Source organism: Rattus norvegicus, chromosome 1 (genome assembly GCF_021556685.1).
Source record: "Rattus norvegicus strain SHRSP/BbbUtx chromosome 1, alternate assembly SHRSP_T2T, whole genome shotgun sequence".
NCBI classification, from domain to species: domain Eukaryota; kingdom Metazoa; phylum Chordata; class Mammalia; order Rodentia; family Muridae; genus Rattus; species Rattus norvegicus.
Genome location: NC_141534.1, coordinates 4,472,501 through 4,497,527, shown reverse-complemented (window position 1 = coordinate 4,497,527; position 25,027 = coordinate 4,472,501). Strand labels below are relative to the sequence as shown.

The 25,027-nt window shown below is 44.3% G+C and overlaps 1 protein-coding gene and 1 non-coding gene across 3 annotated transcripts in view; one reads left to right on the top strand and one right to left on the bottom strand.

The window, feature by feature from the left end:
* The window catches only part of Sash1 (SAM and SH3 domain containing 1), a 298,706-nt gene that overhangs the window by 47,598 nt on the left and 226,081 nt on the right, over positions 1–25,027 (top strand). The window contains exon 1 of one of the 2 annotated variants that reach the window (XM_087575846.1): positions 14,984–15,064. The exons of the other annotated variant lie outside the window; for it this stretch is intronic. Coding sequence (XP_087431972.1) covers positions 15,044–15,064 — 21 coding nt within the window. The 5' untranslated portion in view covers positions 14,984–15,043. Of the gene's footprint in view, positions 1–14,983; positions 15,065–25,027 lie in introns of those variants that run through there. 2 annotated transcript variants of the gene reach the window in all.
* The window catches only part of LOC148006824 (uncharacterized), a 41,254-nt gene that overhangs the window by 6,315 nt on the left and 9,912 nt on the right, over positions 1–25,027 (bottom strand). The window contains exons 5-6 of the transcript XR_015648996.1: positions 20,759–20,819; positions 18,620–18,734 (exon numbers count right to left, since the gene is read on the bottom strand). This is a non-coding gene — a transcript (uncharacterized LOC148006824). The remainder of the gene's footprint in view (positions 1–18,619; positions 18,735–20,758; positions 20,820–25,027) is intronic.

Sequence of the window (25,027 nt, the reverse complement as noted above, 5' to 3'; positions counted from 1 at the left end):
CCTCCCTAGGAGCCATTCTATTTACTGAGGCAAAGTCTCTTTCTAGTCCTGGGGCTCACTGATTCTTCTGGGTAGCCCGTTTGCTCTGAGACCCCTATATCTGCCCTGTGTGTCCAGGGGTTTCAGGTGTGTCACCATTCTCACCCAACCTTTCTGTGACGCTGAGGATCCAAACGTTAGTCCAAACATCAGGCACCCTGTCCATTCTATCTAGCCACGCCCCCAGCCCAGCCACTGAATTTTCAATGGGGGAGTTACACACTCTGCGAAATAGGTCTCAATAAAGCTGTTAAATAAAAAGAAATCTAAGTGAAAAAACATCACCACTAAGACGTTTAAGAGGCAGCACTATCCCCTCTCCTAAGAATGGAGTTCAGAGGCAGGACCAGAGTTGTATGGACCTGTGAGGAAGAGAGAACCCAGTTCAGATCCTAAACATTCCCCACGAATGCTTTCACACTTGCTTAGAGCATCTGGATTAGCAACTCTGGCCTGAAGCTGAGTCACACAGATTTTTTTTCCCAGAATTTCCTAAACTTCTGTCCCCACCTAGCAGAGACATCCTAGTATAGGGACAATGTTGTGGTAAATTTTAATGAGGATCATTTGCTGGATCCGCTCTCTCGAGCTGCTATTCTGCCATGTGGTGTGCGAGCCACCCTCTCCTGCTGTCTCCCTTTTAGCCACTCACTCTGAGCAGTTCCCTAGGTGGTAGTTACACACACACACACACACACACACACACACACACACACCTCATTCTGCGGGCCCCGTGTGTTCTCACTCCATGCGGGCAACAGAACCAGATCCGCACGCTCCAACTGCTCAGCCATTTCTTTCCCACCCTGTCCTCCTTAGCCTGGTAAATCAAAGTCCCAGAAACTTGTTATTTAGCAATTAGATTTACACGTTAAATTCTCAATCCACAATTCATCCGTACGATAAATTCACCGCCAATTGATAAAGATATAAACTGCCCACCTAGACAAGATAAAATCGATGTAGTTCACCTAAACCTGATCCAACCTCCTCTATAGACTCCATCTTGATCTCTCTCCTCCCTCCTCTCTCCCACCTTACAAAAACTTTGTCCCTGCCCCCTCTCTACTTTCCAATCCTGTATCACCTTGACATTAACCTACAGGACAAGGGTTCTTGAGGCTAGAAGTTAGCAGGGTCTGAACCAATCTCTCAAGTCCCTAATGTCCCTCTTCCAAGCCTTTAGAATCTCAATATCAGACTCAAGCCGGCATGTAGTCCTGTCTTATTCTTCTCTTGGAAGTTCTGGGTTTTTAGGGCCCATGCTATGCTGTCTTATAGAGCACGAATGTCATCTTTGGCATGTTCCTCCATATATCTGTCTCCCCAGACTTCAAGATGCTGGAGGACAGGAGCTATTTTGGATCTGCCTTCCCAGTCCCACCTACTGCCAAGCTCAAAGAAAATACTTGTTAAATAAATGAACGCTTGGTTCTCTGTTTTCAACTCATTAGAATGCACATGGTACTCTGCACTGCAGTGATCCGTTTTCAGAATTATCAAACCAAAGAATCCTAAGGAAAGCATTGATTTTCCTGAGTTGACATGGTATCAATAACAGCAGCTTAGTGTGTATTGAACTCCTTGGGACTAAACTTCACCCTACCTAGTTCACATTTAGTTGTCTCCTTTTGTTTTTACTATAAGACCCTGAGTGGGTGTTTTCATCGCACCCATTTCACAGATGTGGAATTGAGATGCACAGACATTAAATGTTATGCCCAAAGGTAGAGAGGGAATAGTAGCCATTTCTCCATGTGACCTTGTCAGGAGAAAATGGAAAGAGAAACAGTAGTATGACTTGAGGTCGTTCTTGAGCCTTTGGACCTTGTCTGTCTTTTGTTGGCTTCAGACTCATACAACTACATTAAAACAGGCTGAAGCATCCAGAGCTCATCTTACCCAATCATCTAAACTACTAACCAAAGAGAAAGGAACTGCAAAAAATGGGTGCACACAAAGAACGGGTGGGCTTCTCTTCCATTTGGCCACAAAGTTGGTAATCAACCAAATAACAGAAAGCGTTTAGCCATACCTCACAGTGTTCTACTCAAGGGGATAAGTCGATGTGAGCTAAACACCTAGCATAATGGCCATCATTGTGGCATTTCTGAACCACAAGCTCAAGCTGCCTCAAGAAGGCTTGTATCACAAGTCCTGGAAGTTGTTACAGCAGATTAGCGGCGTTCCTGTTGACCTCAACCTCAAATTAAATGTTTGCTCATTTCATGGTTGTCACAACCCCAAGCAAACCACCTGATATTTTTCCCATTCTCTGTTCATCTCTGTTACCTTTATCATGTGTATGTTATGACTAGACAGTGCCCAAACACCATTATGAAACCCTGGGGTTAGAGATTAAGGAGATGTTCATGCTGAGGCAACTCTGTTGAGGAAGAACGTAGAATCCTGCAAAACAGCACCTACCATTAGAAAACTTCATATAGATCTGACTCTGCCAAAATCCTCCAAAAGGATGGGCTTGCTCATGTCCATAGTACAAACTGCCCTCAAACTCCCATGGACCTCAGAGGTACAGACAATGGAAGTCCAGTTATGCTCTTTCTGGTTATTTCAAAGCAAGGGCAAATTACCTCCCACCCTTGTTATTCTAGCCAAACACACACATTCGCTGCCCATTAAAGACCGCAAAAATGCATCATTGGCCCACCCTGGCCCTGTTTCCGTTGGTGTTATTTGTGTTGCTGCTGCTACTGTGTGTTCCATGACTATGCAGCCAGGGCTGACTTTCAAACCACTGAACCACCTTAACCCAGCACACACCTCACTTAATATATATCACTCATGGCGCAGGTGAATTATAGAGTCAAAGGTGAAGAAGTGCCTGGAAAGTCTAGACCCTGGCTCCCCTCATGGAAAGGCCCCACCCCGGCCTTCATAAACAATGTGCAAAGAATGATTCTGGCCTTGGACAAAGACATTTGTTAAGATTCTTACACCATCTCAAAGCATCATGTAGTTTGACATTTTTGGCTTTAGAGCAAGGGTCTTAGTGTGTGGTTTGGGCTGGCCTGGAACTGTCTGTCACTTATGATTCATTGTAATGATTCTTTTGTCTCAAATTCCCAAGAGCTAGGATTATAAGCAGAAGCCACCACACTCAACCAAATAGACACGGACACACACACACACACACACACACACACACACACACACACACCTTCACCTTCCTGAGTCAGAGGCACACCGGTGTGGCATCTATTTTCCATGAATACCGGTTGGGTCTTCAGTGTGTTCGTGTGCTTTTGTTCCTCCCACTTATGCATGTCCCCACATACTTAGGAGAAAGGCTAGATGATCAGACTATGTTAGGCACCAAATAGAAATTCAAAACAGGGCCATATTTGTTCACTGGAAGCTGCCAGTGGTGGAAGTCCCCCAGCACACAGGCTCCCATGATAACAATGGAAGGCGGACAGGCCAGAAGGTCAGTTGTAGCACCTGCAGCTCCAGCTTGAAGGGAAACCGGGCTTTGGGTTGGACCGATCATGGGAGCAGAGGGAACTGGTTGCATTTCACAGATGGAGCAAAGGATTTCTAGGCACAGGTGGTGGAAGCAAATTGCTTGTCAAGAGATTTATTACAGAGAGAGCCCAGCCATGTAGAACAGCCACTGTGCCACCAGGGCCCAGAGCTGCTGGCCCAAATCTTCAGGGCTCACAAGCAGGCTTCAGGAATGACAGCCAGTGCTACCCAGAAACAACCACATCCCTCTGGGGAGGGCTGGAGGCAGACAGCAAGGTTAGTGCCACCCTTTCATGCTACCACTGAAACCATCAGTCAAACAAGGGGCAGGGAAGGAGGGGAAAAAACTGAAGTCATGCATGGCAAGGGGTGGGGAGGAGAAGAAATGAAAGAAAATATCCATTTATCTTCAAGACATTTTCTTCGTTGGCTAACAGGTGATAGGTTGACAAGAAGCATAAGATTGTGTCCTGACTTGTCTCTGTTAGGGGTACTGCAAGTTTGATCCACTCAGATCTCCAGTAAAAACCTTTTCCCACTTCTCAGCTCTCTCTCTCTCTCTCTCTCTCTCTCTCTCTCTCTCTCTCTCTCTCTCTCCCTCTCTTGCTCTCTCTCTCTTTCTTTCCCCCATCTCTGTCTTTCCGTATGTGTCTCTCTGTCTCTGTTTCTCTATATGTCTCTCTGTCTCCCTCTATATATCTCTGTCTTTCAGATGTGTCTATGCCTATCTGCCTCTCTGTCTCTATCCGTCTCTTTCTCTCACACACATATATAGACTTACACACACACACACACACACACACACACACACACACACACACACTTCCCACTGTCAGTCTTGTCAATGAGAAAGCAGTACTATGGCTGGGAACTGATGTTCTTTTTTTTTACCACTGAGCTCCTGTAAAGACCAAGACTTTCCCAGGCAACCCGATAAGGTCAGTCTCCAGGTCAAGATCAGTTCTAAGCCACTCTCTTGTGCTGAGAAGAGCCTCATCTATCTCCATCGTCACCCCTGCCGGGTCATTGAGGCCATGGGACAAAGAAATGCTATATCATCAGTGGCCCCTCCCAGCAGCAGGGACCCACAGACAGGTGGCAGTGGCAGGGAAGGCCAGGAGGGCAACTGCAGTGCCTAAAGCTCCTATCTGAAAGAAAATCAGAGCTTACCATCAGCCAGAGCCCAGAGACCAAGTCTGATAACAAAATGCTCAATCATTGGTTGTTTTGTACTTGGCAAAATAGAAGATGTCAATGTAGTAAATTTGGGGCGACATTCAACATCTGGAAACTGTGTTGTTGAGACAAGACCCTTGGGAGAGGTGATGGAAGTGAGCTTTGAGAGACATTTCAGACGTAGATGGAAGAGAAGACAAGAAGCAGCAAAAATCATTACTAAGCGTCTGGAGACAGACTCTTAGAAGGACTGATGTTGGCTCTTCTGGGGTACCTGATAGCTAGTGAAAGCCCAAGAGAAAACCCTGTATATAGGACAGGCAATACTACTACATTCCCAGAAAAAGCAGCAGATGACAGTCTGTGCCCCCTGTTCTTAACGGAGTCTGGCTTTTGAGGGTCCAGCTTCCTTGGTTACTTCCCCTGCCCTCTGTATTTCTGTCTGGCCAAGTGTGAGGATAACAGGCATATGCCATCACATCCAGTTTACGTTGGCCTGGGGATCAAACACAGAGCTTCACGCATGCTGGGCAAGCACTCTAGCCACTGAGCTATGTCCCCAGCCCCTGACATCTCCTGTCCTAGGGAAGCAGACGGCAGTGCTTGGGACCACTGAGCTAGAACAGCATTCTGATGCCTGTAGACTTGGGCCTGCAGAGTTATACACTTGGCAGACACACCACCCTGAGTTCACACAGAAAGCCCATCTATGCCTCATTGGTGGCATAATAGCCTACATTACAGTGTTGGCCAAGAACACCTGTGCAGGGCTCAGAATGTCAGCCCAAGGCGACCATTCTGATGGAGGTGACATTAACAGCATCCATTAAAACCGATGACTGTAGCGGTGCCCAGTACTGTGGCTGCTGCAGTAAGGTCTGAGTAGCCACCACAGACCCCCCCCCCCCAGTTCCGGAGTTCCTAACTTCATCGTGGAAATACATTTCATCTTGAATGAAAATCTGAAAAAGAAACTCTCATGGGATAAAGAGGGTTTGCCTTTCAGGGCTGTAACAATGCTACATTCCATCCATGTATGGCACTCTCAGGCTCGTTGGGGCCCTTGTGACTTCCTTGTCTACCTGGGTAATAGAAACAGACTATCTGAAGGTGAAGGATTCATTTTCTGGCTGGCCCAGGGGAAAGTGGACTGTTTTCCCTAACTTTATGCATATGGGGAATGCCAGGCCGTCTCCCATGGTAGGAGGTAATGCTTGTCTGAGGATCAACCCTGCTTCCTGCCTTACCTTCATGCTTGCGTCTCTCACCCTGTCTAAGATGAGGAAGCCAGAAATTCTGGAGTTTAACTTGGGATCTAGTGAGGTTAAATGCGAGTGGAGATTTCTGGCTCTCAGCACCAGCACCTGTCTCTGACGAAAGGGGAACATGGCGACATGTATTCACAGACAGTAGCCTAAAGGGATGCTGTTACCTTTTGCTTTGACCCACAAGCATACCAGAGCTGGCAAATGTAGTCCTGACCTCAGCCTGGCAGGTTAGCGCTAGACGGTCTGTCAATTGAGTCCCAATTTTAAATGGAGAATAACCATTATGCTTTGAAAAAAAAATAAGGAAGGAAAAGGAGGGGTGGGTTCACAGAAGATTGCTTTTGTATTAAAAAAAAATGCATGCAGATTTTATAGTTTCAGCGTTTTCTAGGAAGTGTCATCTGGGTAAAGAAAGCTCGTTATTGTCTCCGGTATTTCTGGTACGTTCTCCACACACCACGGGAAGTGCATTAAGGCACAGTTCATGCTGCGTCTCTGTTTAAAATTCCCCGGTGGTTTCTTACTGGGTTTCAGGTAAAATGTACCCTGCTTGTTCTTGCTTGTGGTTGCTGCCCACGCTGGCTGCTCAAGAGCTACGGCCCCCTGTCCTACCCTCTCCTCCTCCCTCAGTGCCCCATGATACTTACCTTTCCCCAGCATCTCACTAAACCAACCTTTCCCTTCTGCATCTTAAAATCTATTGGCCTACAATGCTTTTCTCCCACACCCAGAAGAACTTGTAGTTCAAATATTGCCCCCACCTACCTGCCCTGCACAAAGTAACCCTTGTCTCCTACCCTCTCCATTCCGTGTAAGGACTTTTTGTGTCAAATTTAACACCAAATGGGCCTGGGGTTATAATTCAGTTGGTAAAAGGCATATCTAACATACATGGAGTCCTGGATTTGATCTCTAGAACCTCAGGAAACCAGGAATATATAATATATAATCCCAACACTGAAGGGATAGAGTTTGGAGGACTGGAAGTTCAAGCCCATCTTCAGCTACAAAGCAAGTGTGGTGCCAGCCTGACACATGAGATTTGGCCTAAAAAACACAAATAAAATGACATTTAGCGATTACTGATCTGTTTGTGTTCTTGGTCTGCACGCCCTTTGAAGACTTAGGCTACAAGAGGGTAGAAGGATCCATGCCACCATTGTATGCCCAATGTCTAGCACAAGTGACGCACTCAGTGATATCTGTGGGATGAATTGAGCTTCGCACATAAGAGAGCATGTAACCTTAACCATTAGTGGTCATCATTTTCCTTGGAATATTCAAAACAGTATAATACTCCTCCTCACTGTTAACATAGCCTCCATTTTGCAGAAAAGGATAAAATTCACATACCCAGTGACACTCTGAGAAATTGGAGGGAGGAAGAGACTCTGTTCTTTTACATTCTTCTCCCTCTTTGGAGTGTCGTGAGATCATCTCCAATTCCATGGCCTTCCCATTTTTTGAAATCCCAGAGCCCCCAAAATTATTGCTTGGTGGACATTTAGCCCTTAATGCTGATATAACAAAAAGTAAATTCACTGTTCAGGAGCTACTAGAAAACCAGATGCTTGGGGCTATGCCAGAGGCTCACGTGACCATGCCTGGGTGCTGCTATTGTTTGGTTTGGGTTTCTTCCTGTTGCTGCTGTTGTTGTTGTTTTATAAGGACAGAACCTAGGTCCTTAGTGTCTCCAAGGCTAGTACTATGCTGACTGCCATCTCGCCAGCTCAAGGTCATTAAACTGAAATACATAGAGCACCCATTGCTAGTTGCTAGAATTGTTTTGAATAGTGATTCTGATGTTAAAAAGATACAGCCACAAGGCATTTGTTTGTTTGTTTGTTTGTTTGTTTATTGTCTTCTAAAGGAAGACTGGGCAGGTAAAAAGCCAGAAAGAAGCAAGCGAGCAGGGGGAAAGGTAAGGACTGACTTGTATGGTTCTGCTTAGCCTAGGACATCCGAGTAATGAACTTCACTGGTCTAAGTTTCATTTTGTTAATCTATAAAAGAAAATACAGAGGCAGGTGACTCTCTGTGAGTTCCAAGCCAGCCTGGTCTACATGCTAGTTCTAAGCAAGGAACAGGGCTACCCAGTGAGACCCTGTCTCAAATAAACAAATAAACTTTACACGACCACCAGCACACAGGTTGTCAAGACTCAAAAAAGATAAAGGCCTTTATCTCTCCTTTATGGTTCTCTCCATAAACTGGCCTTCCACGTGCTTGGTTCATTGGATTTTGCTTCAAGCGAATCAGTGGCTCTTAGCCTAGCTATACACAAAAATCACTTGAGAAAATAAAAATCTCCAAATGTCTAAGACCATCCCCTAGCCTAAGCTAGTGTCTTTTCAGTACTAGTTATTGATAACTCATGCCTGTGTATGAATATATCTATGTGAGTGTACACGCACATATGGGTACTGATGTTCATGGATTCTTTGGACCTAGAGTTACAGGCAATTGTGAGCTGCCGAATAGGGTGCTAGGGCTCTAATTCAGGTCCTCATGCTTGAGAGGCAGAGCTCTTAACCATTGCCTCAACCCTACAGAACCCTCAGTCCTTTTTTTAAAGTCCCCGTATCTAGCCAATATTAAGAGTTAAGGAATTAGTCAGGAATGTCAGTTCATACCTATGATCCCAGAATCCAGGAGGCCAAGGCAGGAGGATTATGAATTTGAGACCAGCTGACTTACATAGTGAGTTGTAGACCAACCCAGTTTATATCGTGACACTGTGCGACATTGCTTCAAAAAAAAAAAAAAAAGTGATACCATTTCTCCCACTCTCAGAATTTTTCAGTTCTCTGTGTAGGGTTGGGGCCTCGTGGGCCTTTCCACGTCCATTTTGGCACAGTCGTTGTTGTCATCCTTGCTTAACTTGAGTTTGAACAGTCATGTTGGCAAGACTGTATGGGTGTAGCTTCAGATTCTGTAGGCTTCTCCTTGGCCTTCTGGCTTTTACGGTCTTTCCACCCCATCTTGCACAATGTTCCTTGAGCTATCGGCATGGGAGTGTTTTGTAGAGGTAGCCACTAGGACTGGAAATCAGTTATCCACACTAGCAAACAGTCAGACCTGAAAAGTATATACGACTAACTTGACATCTGAGCAGTCTATATTTAGGGATTTATGTGTATACACAAATACAGATACGCATACAATAGCAATGGAAAAAGGAGGTCACGGAACTGAAAGAGAGCAAGGAGGGATGTGTGGGAGGGTTTGGAGGAAGGAATTATGTTATAATTACATTAGATTTCAAAAATTAGTAACAGTAAAAGAAATAAAAAATGCAAAGGCCATGAAATAAAATGTCCTAAACTTGCCCAAGGATGAGGAACCTTTGAGTCCCACCATACCATCTAGTCAGCTTTCCAAGGGAGCAAGGCCAGGAGCCAGCGATTTCTACAGCCTCCTTAGTTGGCTAACAGCATTCAGTGCCGAGAATCAGGGCATTAAAACGTCCCTGGAGAGTTGGAAGGGACATTGCATGCAGCCTTCACACCTGAGTCACGCCAGACCCACACGAAACCTTAGGAATCCCAATAACAGCAGCCCGCCGTGTGCGTTGAGCAACCGCACGAACGGCGAGTGATACGACCGTTAGCTGTTCCTCTTCGTCACCAGCCGCTTTCAACTTCAAGACATCCTGATTGATGCCGAGGATTTTTCAACGTTGTGAAACCCTGTCTTCGAAAAACACATTGGGGCGGCACGAAATGCCCTGGGAGAACGCTTCCATTCAAGGAGATGTGTCTGGATTGTGAAATAAAATAGCACGCTGGGCTCCTCAGAGTGTGTACAGTGGGAACTGACCTGCACACGAAACAGGCATAACTAAATTTTATCCTTCTTCCTCCAAAAAGGATATGTGGCAGGGCAGGACTCTAAAAGCTTTCAGCCTTACTTTTAGTGCTAGTGAGAAACTTAGGGAGATGAACTTTGTTGTGAATTATGTACAGACAAGCTGCCAGGTCAAAGGCAAATGGTAAATATAGGGAGAAAAAAAAAGTTAAACCACTATCGAGTTCCAGGTTTCGGACCTTGACTCAACTCTGCCCCACATCAAGCATTTCCAAACGTCCTCATTACCAGGGCATCAGATTCCATGAGAACCATTGATCTATGAGTTCCTGGATGTTTGGATGCAGCCTTTAAAATGTTGCTTCCAGGAATCCTTTTCCCTAGGGGCCCAAATCCACCTGCCTGGCCTGCGGACTTAACCTTCAGTTTTCCCTCCCTCCCATTTCCTGCTGAGTTAGAAGCCTGTCTTACTTGGTCCAAGCTTTGAGTTGTAAACATTGTCAGTATTTGAAGAGCCATTTCCTCCGTGCTCTTTAGAAAGAAAAACACTGGAGATGGGGCTTTAATAAATCTAAAACTTGGGGAATTTGTGTGTGCTTCCTGATGGCTTTACACAGGTTTCTCTCTTCTGAACTTGCCAGATTCTGCATTTGGGAATGGCTGTGTTAGATTAAGTCTGCATTTTATCTTTGGAAACTACAACAACTCACTCTGTGTACTAAGTGCTTGTGTTAATGTAGGTCTGCCATCCCCCTGCCCCAGTGTCCGTTACTTTTTATTGTTTCAGTGCTAGGAAACAAACACAAGGCCTCATCCATCTGAGGTAGATACTGGGCCACTGAGCTGTGTCTACAATGCCCTTAAGCCATGTGCTGCATGCTTCATAGATTCTAGAGCTGAGAAGCTCTGTCTCTTGTGGACCAAAACCAATCACACCTCAAACGTGGACAGGGTTAGGTGTGTTCCCGCTGTGTCCTCTCCTTGGCTAGTCTCTTTCTCTGTGGAGACATTTTGTTGTGCTTTATTGGATCATCTCAGTCTTAACTTTGCATGAGAGGTGGAAGACAAGAGAAACTTTTTAACTAACATTAGTTATATAAACCTACAGACTTCATTATGAAATTTTCATACATGCACTTGTACGTTGATTGCATAAAACTAAGTGACTCCATGACTAACGGGGCCTGATAACTGTTCGTGTGTGCGTGCGTGCGTGCGTGCATGCCTGTTCTGGGACAAAGTCTCACTATGTAGTCCTGTCTGGCCCGGAACTAGATATATAGACTAGACTGGCCTCAAACTCACAGAGATCCACCTCCCTCTGCCTCCTGGATGCTGAGAACAAAGGCATGTACCACCATACCTGACTTTGGTAACTTGTTATTCATCTGTGGAAGTTACATGCTAATAGAAACAATTCTCAATTCCCCAAGGTTGCCCGCTGACCTCCAAAGGGATGCGTGTACACACACACATGTGCACACATACACATAAATAAATGCGATTTTTAACATAAAATGAAAAGCTAAATAACTAAACCAATGAATAGCTACTGATGAATTCCCCTTGGTTAGTCTATTCATGGAGTTTGTTTCTCCCATCCCACCATCCTTGGGCACTAAGAGGCCTTGATTTGTGTGTGGTGAGAATCTGGGACAGAGTGGGATACAAGATGCAATGGAAAATCAGGTTTTGGAAGATGCTAGCTGCGTTTGCTAACCAGGGCTGCCAGAACAGAGCACTGGTGTAGCGGCTCACACTGTTCACCGCCTTAATGTTGTAGAGTCTGGAAGTCTACAGCCAAGGCATTGTCGGGGATGGTTCCCTCTGAGGATCCAGGAGGGAGGACCAGTTCCAGGCTTTGGCTTGCCAGAGTCTCTCTTTCTGCCTAGTGTTTTCCCTGCACACGCGTCTCTGTGACCAAGTTTTCCCTTTTTTATAAGGACACCATTAGAACTGGATTCGGCCACATCCTGATTGCCTCCTGGTTTCATTCCCTCTGTAAAAATCCTTTCCCAAATGAGGTCACATTCTGAGCTACAGGGACTAGGACTTTGGTCTAAGGATTTGGTAACAGGGGGTGGGACACAATCTGACCCAACATCGGTATTATAGGTGTTGATTTTTGAAGAATATTCCTTTAGCATCAAACCAAGAAATGAAAGTAGGTGCATGGAAAGAAAATCTTAATGGTAACACTATCTTAACAAGATGCTCCTGAAGTCTGTAAGCGCCTTCATAAGGCTGAGTGGGTATCTGTGGATAAAAAGAGCATCTCAGGGGAGGGCTGTGGATCTTTGCCTGATGAAGAGTCAGAACCACTAAGCGCTGTACACGGGTAGACACTGCTTTCATGAACATAACTAATTATGCTCCTAAGACCCAGATTCAGAACCAAACATGGCATCTCAGACTGCAGAGCTCCTCTCCTGGCTGTTAAGGGAAGAGTTAACAGACCAGCATTTCCTTTGTGTAGGAAAAAGGTAGAAATCAGTTGTGCTGGGTAGTTTTTAACCCACTCGACACTCACTAGGATCATCTGACAAGAGGGGACCTCAAGTGAGGAATAGCCTCCTTCAGATTGGCTTGCCGGCGTGTCCATGAGGCATTCTCTTAATAATTGACGTGGGGGTTCCCAAGCCCTCTATGGGCTGTGAGATCTAGGCAAGATCTGAGCTGCCTACGAAATACAGCCGAGCATGCAGCAGAGAAACTAAACCAGCAAGCAGCTCTTCTTTATGTCCCTCCATGGCTTCTGCCCCAGTTTCCCCCTCCAGGTTCCTCTTGGAGCAGCTGCCCTGGCTGCCCTCAATAATGGACTCTAACCTGTAAGTTGAAATAGCACATACACACACCCAAGTCGCTTTTGGTCAGCGTTTTTATCACAGCACCAGCAGGCAACCCAAAACTGCAGGGAAGTACCAGGCTCAGGGTTATAAGGTCACCTGAATCTACCCTAGAGCTAACAAGAAGTTAGACTCCCTGATTCACAAGCCAGGGGTCATTCCCAACACTTGGCCTTCCACGATATCTGCATTTATTAAAATCACCCTCTTTGGTGACCACTATCTCCCAGCCACTTCCGTGCAAACACATTTTTTTGGTCAAACCAGTCCTAAATACACTGTTGATGCCCATGAACAAGGACAGAATTTAGAAATTACACCCTTGGGAATGGTTTCTCTAATATCAGATCCAGCCAACAAAGCTCTAAGTTCCTAGTGCTTATGACCTCCTAAATTTCCTTATACATCAGCTCCCACTTTTCAGCTAAATTTTGCCTCTCAGCTTTCCTTATGAATTCAAGCTCCAAGGTGAGAGCAGGCCTTGACATGTTATGTTAAGGGAATGGTAGTTAGTGATGCCTTGAAAAACCAGGAGAGAAGGCCTCACCCTCCAGCCCGCCAGGGCTTAGTTAATATAGCAGCCCTGTACGTGAGGTTTGCTTTAGAAGTCATGTATTGAATTCGGTCTCTATACAAATAGACAAACTGACTCTGGTGATGGTTTCCCTATGTCCATTCCTTTAAAGAGAGGTAGGGAGACAGTCCTTTCTGTCCTATCCAGAAGTCTTGATACCCCTGACTCTAATGCTTTATAACCCAGAAATAGCAGCATGTGCCCAGCACTAGGGAGGTAGAGACAGGAGGGTCAGGAGTTCAAGGTCATATTCAGCTACTTCGTGAATTCAAGGCTAGCTTGGGCTATATGAGACCTTGTCAAGTGAGCAAATAAGCTCTCGCTCTTTCTCTCTTCCTCTTCTCCTCTCTGCTCACGCACCCTTTCACTCTTTTTCTTCCCCCTCCCCCTATCTCTCCCCAGGGCGACTCCCCTGGCCTCAATCCTTGGGGCCAGTGAACATGCCTTAGAACAGCTTCCCAATATACCCACCTTTAATATAAAAATTAATAATTATTATTAATAATAATAATCAAACAAGTAATCAAGAATGAAATAAAAAGCAAGTAGTACTTCTTGGGATGATTTAACACATTCCTAAGGGAGAGATTAATGGACAGTTCGGGTCTTTCCCCTGGGACTCACAGCTCCAGTGGCCTTTGGTGACTCTCGGAACTTAACTCCATCATGTCATATCCGCCATACAAAGGAACAGCATTATTTTCTATTTATATATTAGCACTAGTACATGCTGTCTGTGTGTGTGCATGCCAGTGTTCACGTAGCAGTTAAAGGACAACTTTCAGGAGTAGATGTTGTCACTCCACCCTCTGTCCCTGGGATTAAACTCCGGTTGTCTGTTACGCTTGTGTGGCAAGTGTCTCTAAGCCACCATCGACTCTAGTGTAGACTTTATAAAGTATACACATTTTAACGCAACCGTCTTCTGACCCACGCGGGGACTTATCTGTGTGAGCAAAACACAATAGACACCAACTTTTAAGCACTATATGAAACTTGTATTTTGCTTCGTTTTTTTTTTTTAAAGTATTAGAAATTTCCCCCTTGGGATGTCTTCAAAAATTAATGTTTTTATGACCTTTCTTTTCAGGGTTATTAAACCGAATGAAGTTATATTAAACCCAAGTTAGAGTTTGTGTGGGTGGAGTTAAACCCTATGAAGCAGTCTCTGGGCAGGGGTGAGGGGCGTGGGGGAGAATAGGGGCGGGATGGTCATACTTAGAGACAGTTTGTGCCCTGTGAGCATTAATTCTAGAACATTAAACTTGCCATGTTAAATGGATTTCTAGATGTTTCTCTGTGGAAGTTTTGGACCAGCCCTCCCCTTCCCGTTCACGAGCCAAGAAAAGACAACCAGAACAATTCAATTTCAGTTTTTGGAAAAACTAAACACAAATGAGCCAAGTGGTATAAAGAGTCCTGGGGGCCCAGGAGGGAGGAGCGTTTCCATCCCTGATGTTCGCTCCCGAGGCATCTGAAGGTCTGGTTAAGCACTCTGAAATGTATACGCAAGCTTGTTTCCAAGGCATGTTTGCAGCCTTCGCTCCGCAGGCGGAGAACCTCATAAGCCAGCCTTGCTTTCCTGTCGCAGTGTCATACGTTAAGTGTTTGGAAGGAGCCCCAGCTAAGGCCTCAGGAAGCAGATGCTGCCTCTGGACTTATCATCCGCCGGGCGATTTGTTTTAAAGTTCATAATCTCAAGGGCTCCATGAGTGTCCCGCATCTGCCCTGAATTGAAAACAGCTTCCCACTAAGAGCCTTACATCAGAGCTGTGGATCCGTGAGTCAGAGAGGAAGTCCAGGATCATTTGAACGCATGGCTCGCTAGAACACGAGCGGCTCCGTTCATGGAGGACCAAGATTTTGGGGTACGTAGGCTGTGGATTTTCAAGTTCTAAGATTTTTGTTTTGTATTATTTTGTTTTGGCCGGTGTCCTTCTGACTGTTAGACATGAAGCGACAATGGGGAAGGGAACTTTTTGTGAGTAAGGAACTGAGCAAACTTCCAAGGAGCTGGGCAGCCTCCGTCTCAGAACTGCTTTGCCAGGTTTTTGCGGGTTTTTGTTTTTTGAGGTTTTTTTTTTTTTTGGTGACTTGATATTCATTATATATGATACATTGATTTAATTATGCAGATATTCATTTTCTCTAGGGCTCTAAAAAAAGGGTTTTGTAAGCCAAGAAAAGTTTTTACTGTAAAACACCAAAGCTTTTCCGCCCTCCGTTTATCTACAAAATCATTTTAAAAGATTTCCACACATGCTAAGAATGAAGGCTGGAACTCTGAACTTCATATTACAAGCCTCTGGGGACCCAGGGCCTGCGGAGTAACCATTTACTGTCTGATAGTTCACTGAAATAGTGTCTTTCTCAGTTTTCTGTTTAACTGGGTATTCTCTGGGAGAACAATATTTTGAAGAGTGTGAAATGTATATAGGATATATATATGTGTGTGTGTATGTATATATGTATGTGTGTATGTATATATACATATGTATATATATGGTTGTGGTACATGTGTGTATATGTATTATGTATAGTGTGTGTGTGTGTGTGTGTGTGTGTGTGTGTGTGTGTGTACGCACGCGTGCATGTGTCACCATGGAACAAAATTAAGAGGAAATAGGCACGAAGCTCTGAAAGGCAGACTACAGGATGCACAGTTGCCAAGATTCTTCTGTACCGTTCTGACTCGAGAACTGTTTCTCCATTTGCTGCCTCTGAGAAAGAGCGGGCACCGTTTGGTGCGGTGACTACTCAGTGAAAACCTCTTGATTGAAAACACAGTGGTGGAGTGGGACTCTGGAAGACACATCCCTGGAGATACATGGGGTTAGCAAGCCTCTGCTTGAGTAGCTTTCTACCTTCCTTGGTTCAGTGGAACCCCCGGAAGTCAGGAATAGGTGGTGACGGGGAAATTAAAAGGGACATGGTGCCTTGGTTATGATTTGGACCAAATATGTATGAGTCCTGCCCTGTGAGAATGTTCAGGAACCCCAAGGAGAGCAGAGAGGAGAAAGTGGCCTGGCCCATTTTCCTTTTCAACTTGGTGCAGATGTGTTCATCAAAGGCGTCCCAATGACACAAACCCCCTCTGTTCCTTACGCTTCCCCTGGTCTCAGTAACAATAGGCCCAGAGCAGCCCAGTTGGCAGGTAGCACACTCATCTCAGTGCCCAAAGACTGCTTGCTCTTGACTGGTTGCCTTGACTCTTGAAAAAGGGAAGGCTTATTCGGATGCCAGAATTCGCCTGGAATCTGTGTCATGGGACTATGCCCTCTTAATGTCCCAGAGACAGAGGCTTTATTTTAGAGAAGGAAGCAAACACATTCCGGTTTGTACGGGAGGGTGCGAAAAGATGTATCGCTCAAATGCGGACTGAAAGGAAGACTATCGAGTGTGGAACAACCATCTGTGACCTATCTAAGGCCACTCGCAAAGGTGCTTTAAAAGCTAGAGGAACGGTGAGTGCAGATCAGCGCCCTGTGGAGAGATGATTATGTGCACCAACTTAATTTGGTTTGTTTTGTGTTTTGAAGCAGGGTCTCTTGTAGCCCAGGCTAGCCTCAAATTAGCTATATAGTTGTGAATGAGCTGGAACTTCTGATACCCACCACCGTCTCCAGAGTACTGAGATTATAGGCATGTCCCATCGCCCCAGTCAGATTATGCAATTCCGGAGACTGGACCTAGGGATTTACATATAAAGCACACACACTCTACCAACGACACCACAATTCCAGTCCTGCATCTTGATCTAACGAACCAGTTAATCCTCCTGTTTAGTTCTGCAGCCGCAGAGGCGTGGGAATAACATTAAAGCAATATGCCAGAGACTTCCACAGGGATACACAGAAAATGGCTTCTCCCACTGCCGTTACCTCAAACTCCAACTTATGCCACAAACTCCTGCTCTTTTCTCACCAACAGAACGAGCAGGTTTTCAATGTGACCTGTGGCCTGTTCCCTCAACCCCCCTCTTTTCACTCACGGCCCCCTATTGAACACCAAGTATTTGGTGATCTATAATTAGGGCACCAACCAGTCATGCTGCCATGCGGGTTCACAGGCCCCTTGCTCCTTGGATGTTCTGAAAACCATGTTTGGAATTCAGAGCACATTATCACCCAGAAACAAGCTCCGAGCTCAACTCCAGAATGCAGATTTATCCTAAGATAGAGTCTTCTAGAAACGTCTGGAAAGGAACGGGAAAGAACTGACCTTTGTCTAATAGCATTAGAAAATTAACTTTACAGTGAGCTCTAGTAATACTTGTGAGAATGTTTTTAGTATCCTTGTTATTCTTGCTTGATTTTGGACATTATTTCTTGCTTTCTTGATATGAACCCTAACTCTTTGCCTTACATATTTTGTCATCCTCTTCTGCCTCGATTAACCCTCTGGGTTGAAGTCCAAGCAAATTATTAGTGTGTACTTTTCCTCTTGTGGCTTCTTTTGCCTGGACCGTATTCTTCCCTTTCTAAGTCCTGACAACTCTTGCTCCACTCAAACATCAAAATCATTAAAACACCTGTGCGATGGTCCAAGATGCCTCTACTCCCTGAGCCACAAACCTCTCTGTGCAAACCTGGTACACAGCTTCAGGTGTTTTCTCTACTGGTCTAAAAGTTTGAGGGCTCCAATTAAAACCAATCCCCAGGGCCAGGGAAATGGCTCAGCAGGTATGGGTGTCTGCGGACAAGCCTGAGATCCCTGGGCCATGTGTTAAAAGGAGAGAACCAATTCCTACAAGTTATCCTCTGATCTTCATACATAAGCGTGAGCGTGCACACACACATATACACACACACACATAAATGTAACAAAAAACATACATTACATATAATAAATATATACACATAAATGTAATAATGTCATAAATTATATATATGAAAAGAGAGAATAGAATATTCTAAATATTTTAAATCTCAGCATTCAAGAAACTGAAGCAGAAGTTTAAGGCCAGACTGGGCTGCATAGGGAGAATTTTAGAAGAAATGTATCCCCAGAAAATTTATAAAATCCTCTATTTCTACATCTGCACTCTCATAACATCTCACAAGCCCCATGTCTACTAAGACTTCCACACAATTGTGATATTTGTTGAACTGGTTAAAGATGAGGACTTCTTTAAAGCGTACTGCAATGCCCGATGCAAAGAAAATGCTTGGCACAAGAGTCCACATACGCATAATTGAAGGAAAGCAGGATTGGGGATGGAGGCATGGGTTGAATACTGAAGGGAAGGCTCCTTCTTTAGAGAATGGCGGGAAACCAGATCGTTTTACGGAATGCCAAACGATTTTACTACTACATGTGGGAAAGACTGAACTATGGGCAGAAAGGGGGCAGCAGAGGTGCAATAGAGAAGTTCCAGTTCTGGTCCTCCATTCTGCAATGGAGTCGCCTTGGGGATTACTTGCCTTTCTTTCCTTTTTCTTTTTTCTTCTGTAAGACAGAAGTGACACCTGCCCCCAAGCTGTGGTTGTAAGGATTAAGTGATAATCTGTCAGGAAGAATTGGCCAAGTGTTTGAGCCCTGTAGGGAAGAAGATGGGTGTAAGTCAACAGTGCATCTAAATCTAGGCTTGCAGACAGGGACTTTAAAGCCAAGAGGAACACAGGTCTCTCTCTGACTTTGGATGCTTCTCTTGGGCTATTGATCACCTTCATGTTGACGTAACATGTCAATAGTCTGACTCTGCCTTTTAGCAGAGTATGTCACTCAAATGAAAACAAAATGAAACCCAGAAGGGTGAGTGAGGAGGAAAGTTCAGGAGGTTTTTAAAAATAAGGGAAAAAAATCATCCTAGGAAGAGGTGAGGTGAGCTCAACTTTCTATACATCATAACCAGGCAGAAGAACACTGTCCCTAGACATGTCTCAACATGCTTTCTGAAGCTTTAAAGATACTACTATATTAGTACCCCATTGTTACCCAAATGTGAACATGAAGACATTTGTACTGGGTGTGGCAATGCCAACCTGTGACACAGCACTCACAACTTTATGAGTTCAAGGCCAGTCTGGTAAACCTGCCTCAAAACAAACAAACAAACAAACAAAACAGAGGTATCTAGTTTCCACAGTCTTAGAATTCAAAGCCAGAGTCTCTTGCATGCCAAACAAGCATTCTGCCCTGAAGCTCCGTACAACACTATTCAAAAACAACTTTTACTTAAACTTTTTTTAAAGAAACAAAAGAGATCACTTATTGTTTCCTAGATTAGTTTTTGACAGTCTCGTGTTCTAAAATAATTATTCTTTTCTATGATCCTCTTCAACTTTTAAATCTTATTTCGTGTGTGTGTATTATGTTTTGCTTGCATGCATGTCTGTGCAACATTTGCGTGCCTAATAACCACGGAGTCCACAGGAAGGCACTAGATCCACTATAACTGGGGTTACATACTGCTATGGGATGCCATGTGCTGGGAATAGAATGTGGGTTATCTGGGAGAAGAGTCGGTGCTCATAACCACCAAACCATCCATCTCTCCAGCTCCGAGTTCCATTATTCCTCTGCTTCTCCAACGTCTCCCCAACTTGCTTTGAACCCCTGGATCTCATTGTCTTCTATTAAAAACAGGCATCCTACCAGAGTCAACACACTCGACCAAAACCAAATTCTGATCCAAGCGCACGTTAGACAGGCAGATATTGTTTAGGCCCTCCCTTTTCCATTTGTCTGATGTTGATATTTTAATTTATATTTTTATTGAGTTTATATATTTAATAATTTAATATTATAAATATTTCTATGTAAATCCTTTCAAGGCTATCCAGAGGGCTGTCTCCACCATCCCTATGTTAAGTCATTAGTGTGACCCCCAGATGATGTGAGTATGGTTTTGAGGTGAATAGGTGGGTTAGAGTGTGTGAAGCATTCCCAAAAAGTGGTGTGTGGCTCTAAAACATCCATAGAGGAGCTGACTTGTCTGACTTAAAAGAATGTGAGATCACATCCTATGTCAACTAGGGGAAAGCACACATGCACACACACATACATACATACACACACTCACATATACACACATACACACACACATGCACACGCACACACATACACATACACACACTCACACACACATACACACACTCACATATACACACATACACACACTCACACACACATACACACACACTTGAACACATACGCACACATACACACACTCACACACATATTATACACATATATACACACACAAACACACAAACTCACACACACATACATACACACACAAACACACACACATGCACAACTCACATACATGCATAGATACACACACAAACACACACATGCACAACTCACATACATGCATAGATACACACACATACACACACTCACACAAACATACATACACTCACACACACACACACACACACACACACATGAGCGCGCGCGCGCGCACGCGCGCACACACACACCACAGAGTAAGAGAAGCCCCTGTAGCCTCCTCGTGTAAGTGAAGAAGAAAATCAGACTCTGTTACTGGTTAATGGTCTTGCCCAACGCTTCATTCGCATTTTCTTCTTTCCCAATTTAGCTGAGGAACGACTCACCTAAAGCCCATTGGTGTGAATTCGGCGCCCTCTGGAGCACTTGTACATCTGTTCAGGCGTCCTAGAAATAAATATTAAATTAAATTTTAATTTAATTGAAATTCTCAATCCAAAGGCTCTCCATACGCTGACTAAAAAGAGCTGAACTGTCCAAAAGTAGGTCAGATAGAAAAAGGCACTTTTGAGTGTTTGAAAGAATCCTGTTCTTTAAAGGAGTAAGTTTTCCCAAATTCAACAAATACCTATTATAAGTTTTATTAGCTGTGCCTAAAAAAGAACCATTTTGTTTATTGGTTCATCTCATCATTAAACTGCCCCAAAACATAAGACATTAAAATGAAATCTAGTTGTCAAACAGACTTGAATTTTGAGTAACTGTTCTATTGGGTAAATGGATATTTAAGGAACTAAATTTAAGCCGACTAGCTACCTAGGAGTCAGGACATTTATGAGAATAAAAAGAGTACCACGAATATAAAAATCTCCATGTCTGGTGCCTAAAATGTCCTGGACACTCACTATTTTGTTCAATCAATGCTGGGTTATTCTGGGCTGACTTAGGCCAGCTCCTTGACTGTCTCATTAGAGCCTGTTGCCCTGAGCTACGGCTCAGCTGAGAGAGGGTTGTGGATAATTCTCAGACTGCATGTAAGTAGCACACCTAGAAAGTACAGGCTCCTGAGAAACAAAAGCCCAAGGATTCTGGACTCAGGTTTACCTGAGGAAACCTCTTAGCATTCAGTGAGGTGACGCCCCTCACCTCCCTCCATGTGTGACTTCCCAAACTAAATCGGTGCACACACCCAATGAGGCAAGCATTGTTCTCATGCTTGAGAGATGGTAATGGTAATGGGGCAACCGCATACAGTCTCTACCATGGTGGACCTGTCATTCTCCCATGAAGCCTTTGGCATGTACATACTGCCACTGCCTAACATCGGTTCCTTCTTTGGGATCGACAGCAAAGGGCCCCAAAAAGAGTGATCAGGTTAGAAGTGAGATGACCCATTTGAGACCAGGATCTACATCTTACCAGCTGTTCATTTCTTGAAAACCAGAATGTCCTGGGAGGAGTTTGTAAACCAGAGTCCTCTCCATAAAAATGGGTGTGATGCCCGCCTTGCAGAGGTTCCAGGAACCTCGAAGGAGGCATTCTGACTACAGAATACACACTCTAGCAACTAGCGTACTATAGTCGCTCCAGTAATTGGATTCCTTTATTCATGTTGTTTGAATGGCATGCCTTTGTTACCTTAGAGAAAAGCTAGTTCGGAGGCCTGTCGACAAAGAAAAAACATCTAGGGATAAAGAACAGAGTAAGGAGGTGTCCTCTAAACATACTCTACAACAGAGGCATGCCTTCAGTGATTTCGAGGTAGTATATTGATTGACCTGGAGGGTGTTAGCAAAATAAGTAGCCAAGACGTGACTTTGCATTAACTGCAACAGCTTGAGCATATGCCTGTTTCCTTTACTCCATCCTGAGAGGAGCGGAAGTAGGTTACAAAAATAAGAAATGCCAACCCGATCTGTGAATACAGGGATGGGTTGAGGGAGATGGTGGCAACTAACTAGGGGAGTCTGAAAAACACCCCTAAGGAGAACCTCAAAAGTCTCAGAGGATGAAGTAGAGTCAGGGTACAGGGAAGGAGACCAGAGCATGGGAGAGGCCTGAAATTGGGGTGGGATGGGGAGCTTTGGAAGTCTGAGGTGGGAGTAATTAGAATCCCAGGTGCAGCTCCAGTTACCATCCCAGCCCTGTCTGGGTAGCCAAGACGCTGAGCTACCTGCTCCAGGAAGGGTAAACCCCAAAATGCCGTTTCCTGAAACCAGCTACAGAATTAGTGAAATTCTACCTTCTGAACTCAGCTCCCCCAAAAGTGATGTTGGGCAGGATTTTGTTTTTCAGTTTAGTTTTTATTTTGTTTTGTTTTAGCAAAAAAATTCATACAATGGCAGTGGATAAAGCCAAGGTGGACGCTCCACTCCAGCTTTCCCAACACCAACCCAGGCTGTGGTTGTGCCCCTGGCCTTTCCCCTCTACTCTTGTATTCCTTGTTGCTCATAGAGGGTTCTTTTTCTCTCCATATAGGTCATGTCTCTGGAGTGTTTAGGCTCAGTTTTCTTTGCATAATTCAAGGAACCATATACATCACGCTAGGGCCAATTGTATTACAAGCCCTAGGATGACTGTGGAATCTAAATTCAAAGATGCCATCCAATATGGTCTTATCTAATTTGCTGGATTTTGTTTTTTAGGGTTTTCTCGGTTTGTTAGTTTGTTTTTGTTTTGTGTTGTCTTGGATACTATTGTATTCCTGGGGTCAGGGACAGATAGTTTTTTGTTTTCTTTGAAGGAGTCAGTAGGTCATAAACTTCCAGGTCTGGCAAGTTACTGTGTCAAGATGGCAGCCAACCCTCAGACAGCCAAGGAGGAAGCAATTAGTCAGCCAGTTTTTCCACAGCCTGCACCCTCCCTGCCCACCAGCACCCCAGGAGATGGAAGATTTCTTCTTTGTTGCAAGGGGTTTTTTGTTTTGTTTTGTTTTGTTTTGTTTTGTTTTATTAAAAAAAATGCCCAGCCCAGCATCTAACATAGAAAAAGCAAAAAACAGTAACAACGGGGCTGGAGAGATGGCTCAGAGGCACTGCCTACTCTTTCAGAGACCCTGAGTTCATTTCCCAGCAACCACATTGGAGGCTCAGAACTATCCGTAGTGAGATCCGATACCCTCTTTTGGTGTGTCTGAAGACAGCTGCAGTGTACTCACATACATAAAATAATTAATTATAAAAAACAAACGACAAAAAAACCCCACATATCACTGTGAAATTTCCAAAAAGGGGAAGTAGGAGGTCCTAAAAACAGCAAGGATGGAAAGAAGAAAGGGAGGGGAGAAGAGAGGATGAAGGGGGAGAGAGAGAGAGAGAGAGAGAGAGAGAGAGAGAGAGAAACATGAATCCAAATAGCAGTACATTCCATCAGGAATATGAGACATCAGGAAGCAATGACCTCAGGATTTAAGGACTGATGATGTCTGATACTTATCAGTGGGGTAGAGCAACAATATTAAACTCCTTCTAGAAGCTTCTGGAAGACCCTGTCCAATAAGATTCTAGGAGAAGACTAGGGGTGCAGCTCAGTGGCAGAGCGTTTGGCAACACATATGAGACGCTGAACTCCATCCCAGCACTACAAACCCAAAAGCAAGCAGAGTAGAGGAGAACGTCCTCAGAGTCAGAAGTGTAGCTCAGTGTGAGAGGTGCTTGCCTTGCTAGTGTGCAGGCCTGAACTGGATCCGCAGAACTCGTGGGAAAAAAATCCAGTCGGAACAGTGACAGTGTGTGGGTGTAATCTCAGCGCTTAGCAGACAGAGATAGGAAACCCCTGGGGCTCGCTGGCCAGCCAGTCTGATCAGCAGACTCCCAGTTCAAGGGTTTAACGAGAAATCCTGTCCAAAAACAACCAACCACAACAGAAAATGGAGAAGCAAGACACTGATGAAAGAAATTGAGGGAGATACAGATGAAGGAAAGAATATTCAAAAATAAATGAAGAGAGGAAAGTGGAGGACAATTGGGGGATATCACACACACACATACACACACACACACACACATGTGCACACACACATACATACACACAGACACACACAGATACATATACACACATACACGCACACACATGCACACATGCACAGACACACACACATATATACACACAGACACACACACAGATACATACACACACACAGATATACACACACATGCACATACATACACACAGATACACACATACATACACACAGACACATACAAACAGATACATACACACACACAGATACATACACACACACATATATACAGTATGTATACACAGACACACATACATACACACAGACACACACATACATACACACACATACACACATACACACACATACATACTGACACACACAGATACACACATACACACACACATACAGACACACACAGATACACACACATACACACACACACACATACATACAAATACACACACACGTAGTTTCTGAATACAAAAGAAAACTCCAAGAAATAAAACAGTATAAAATATGGTTATAGCATATACTAAGGAACAGATCCTAAAGTTATATGAATATAATATATAAATATAAACCTAATAGTCACAAGGGCACACTGCTCTCACCTGCCTTTAAAACAGTGATTCTCAATGCCCCTAATGCTTAACACAGTTCCTCATGTTGTGGTGACCCCTACCATAAAATT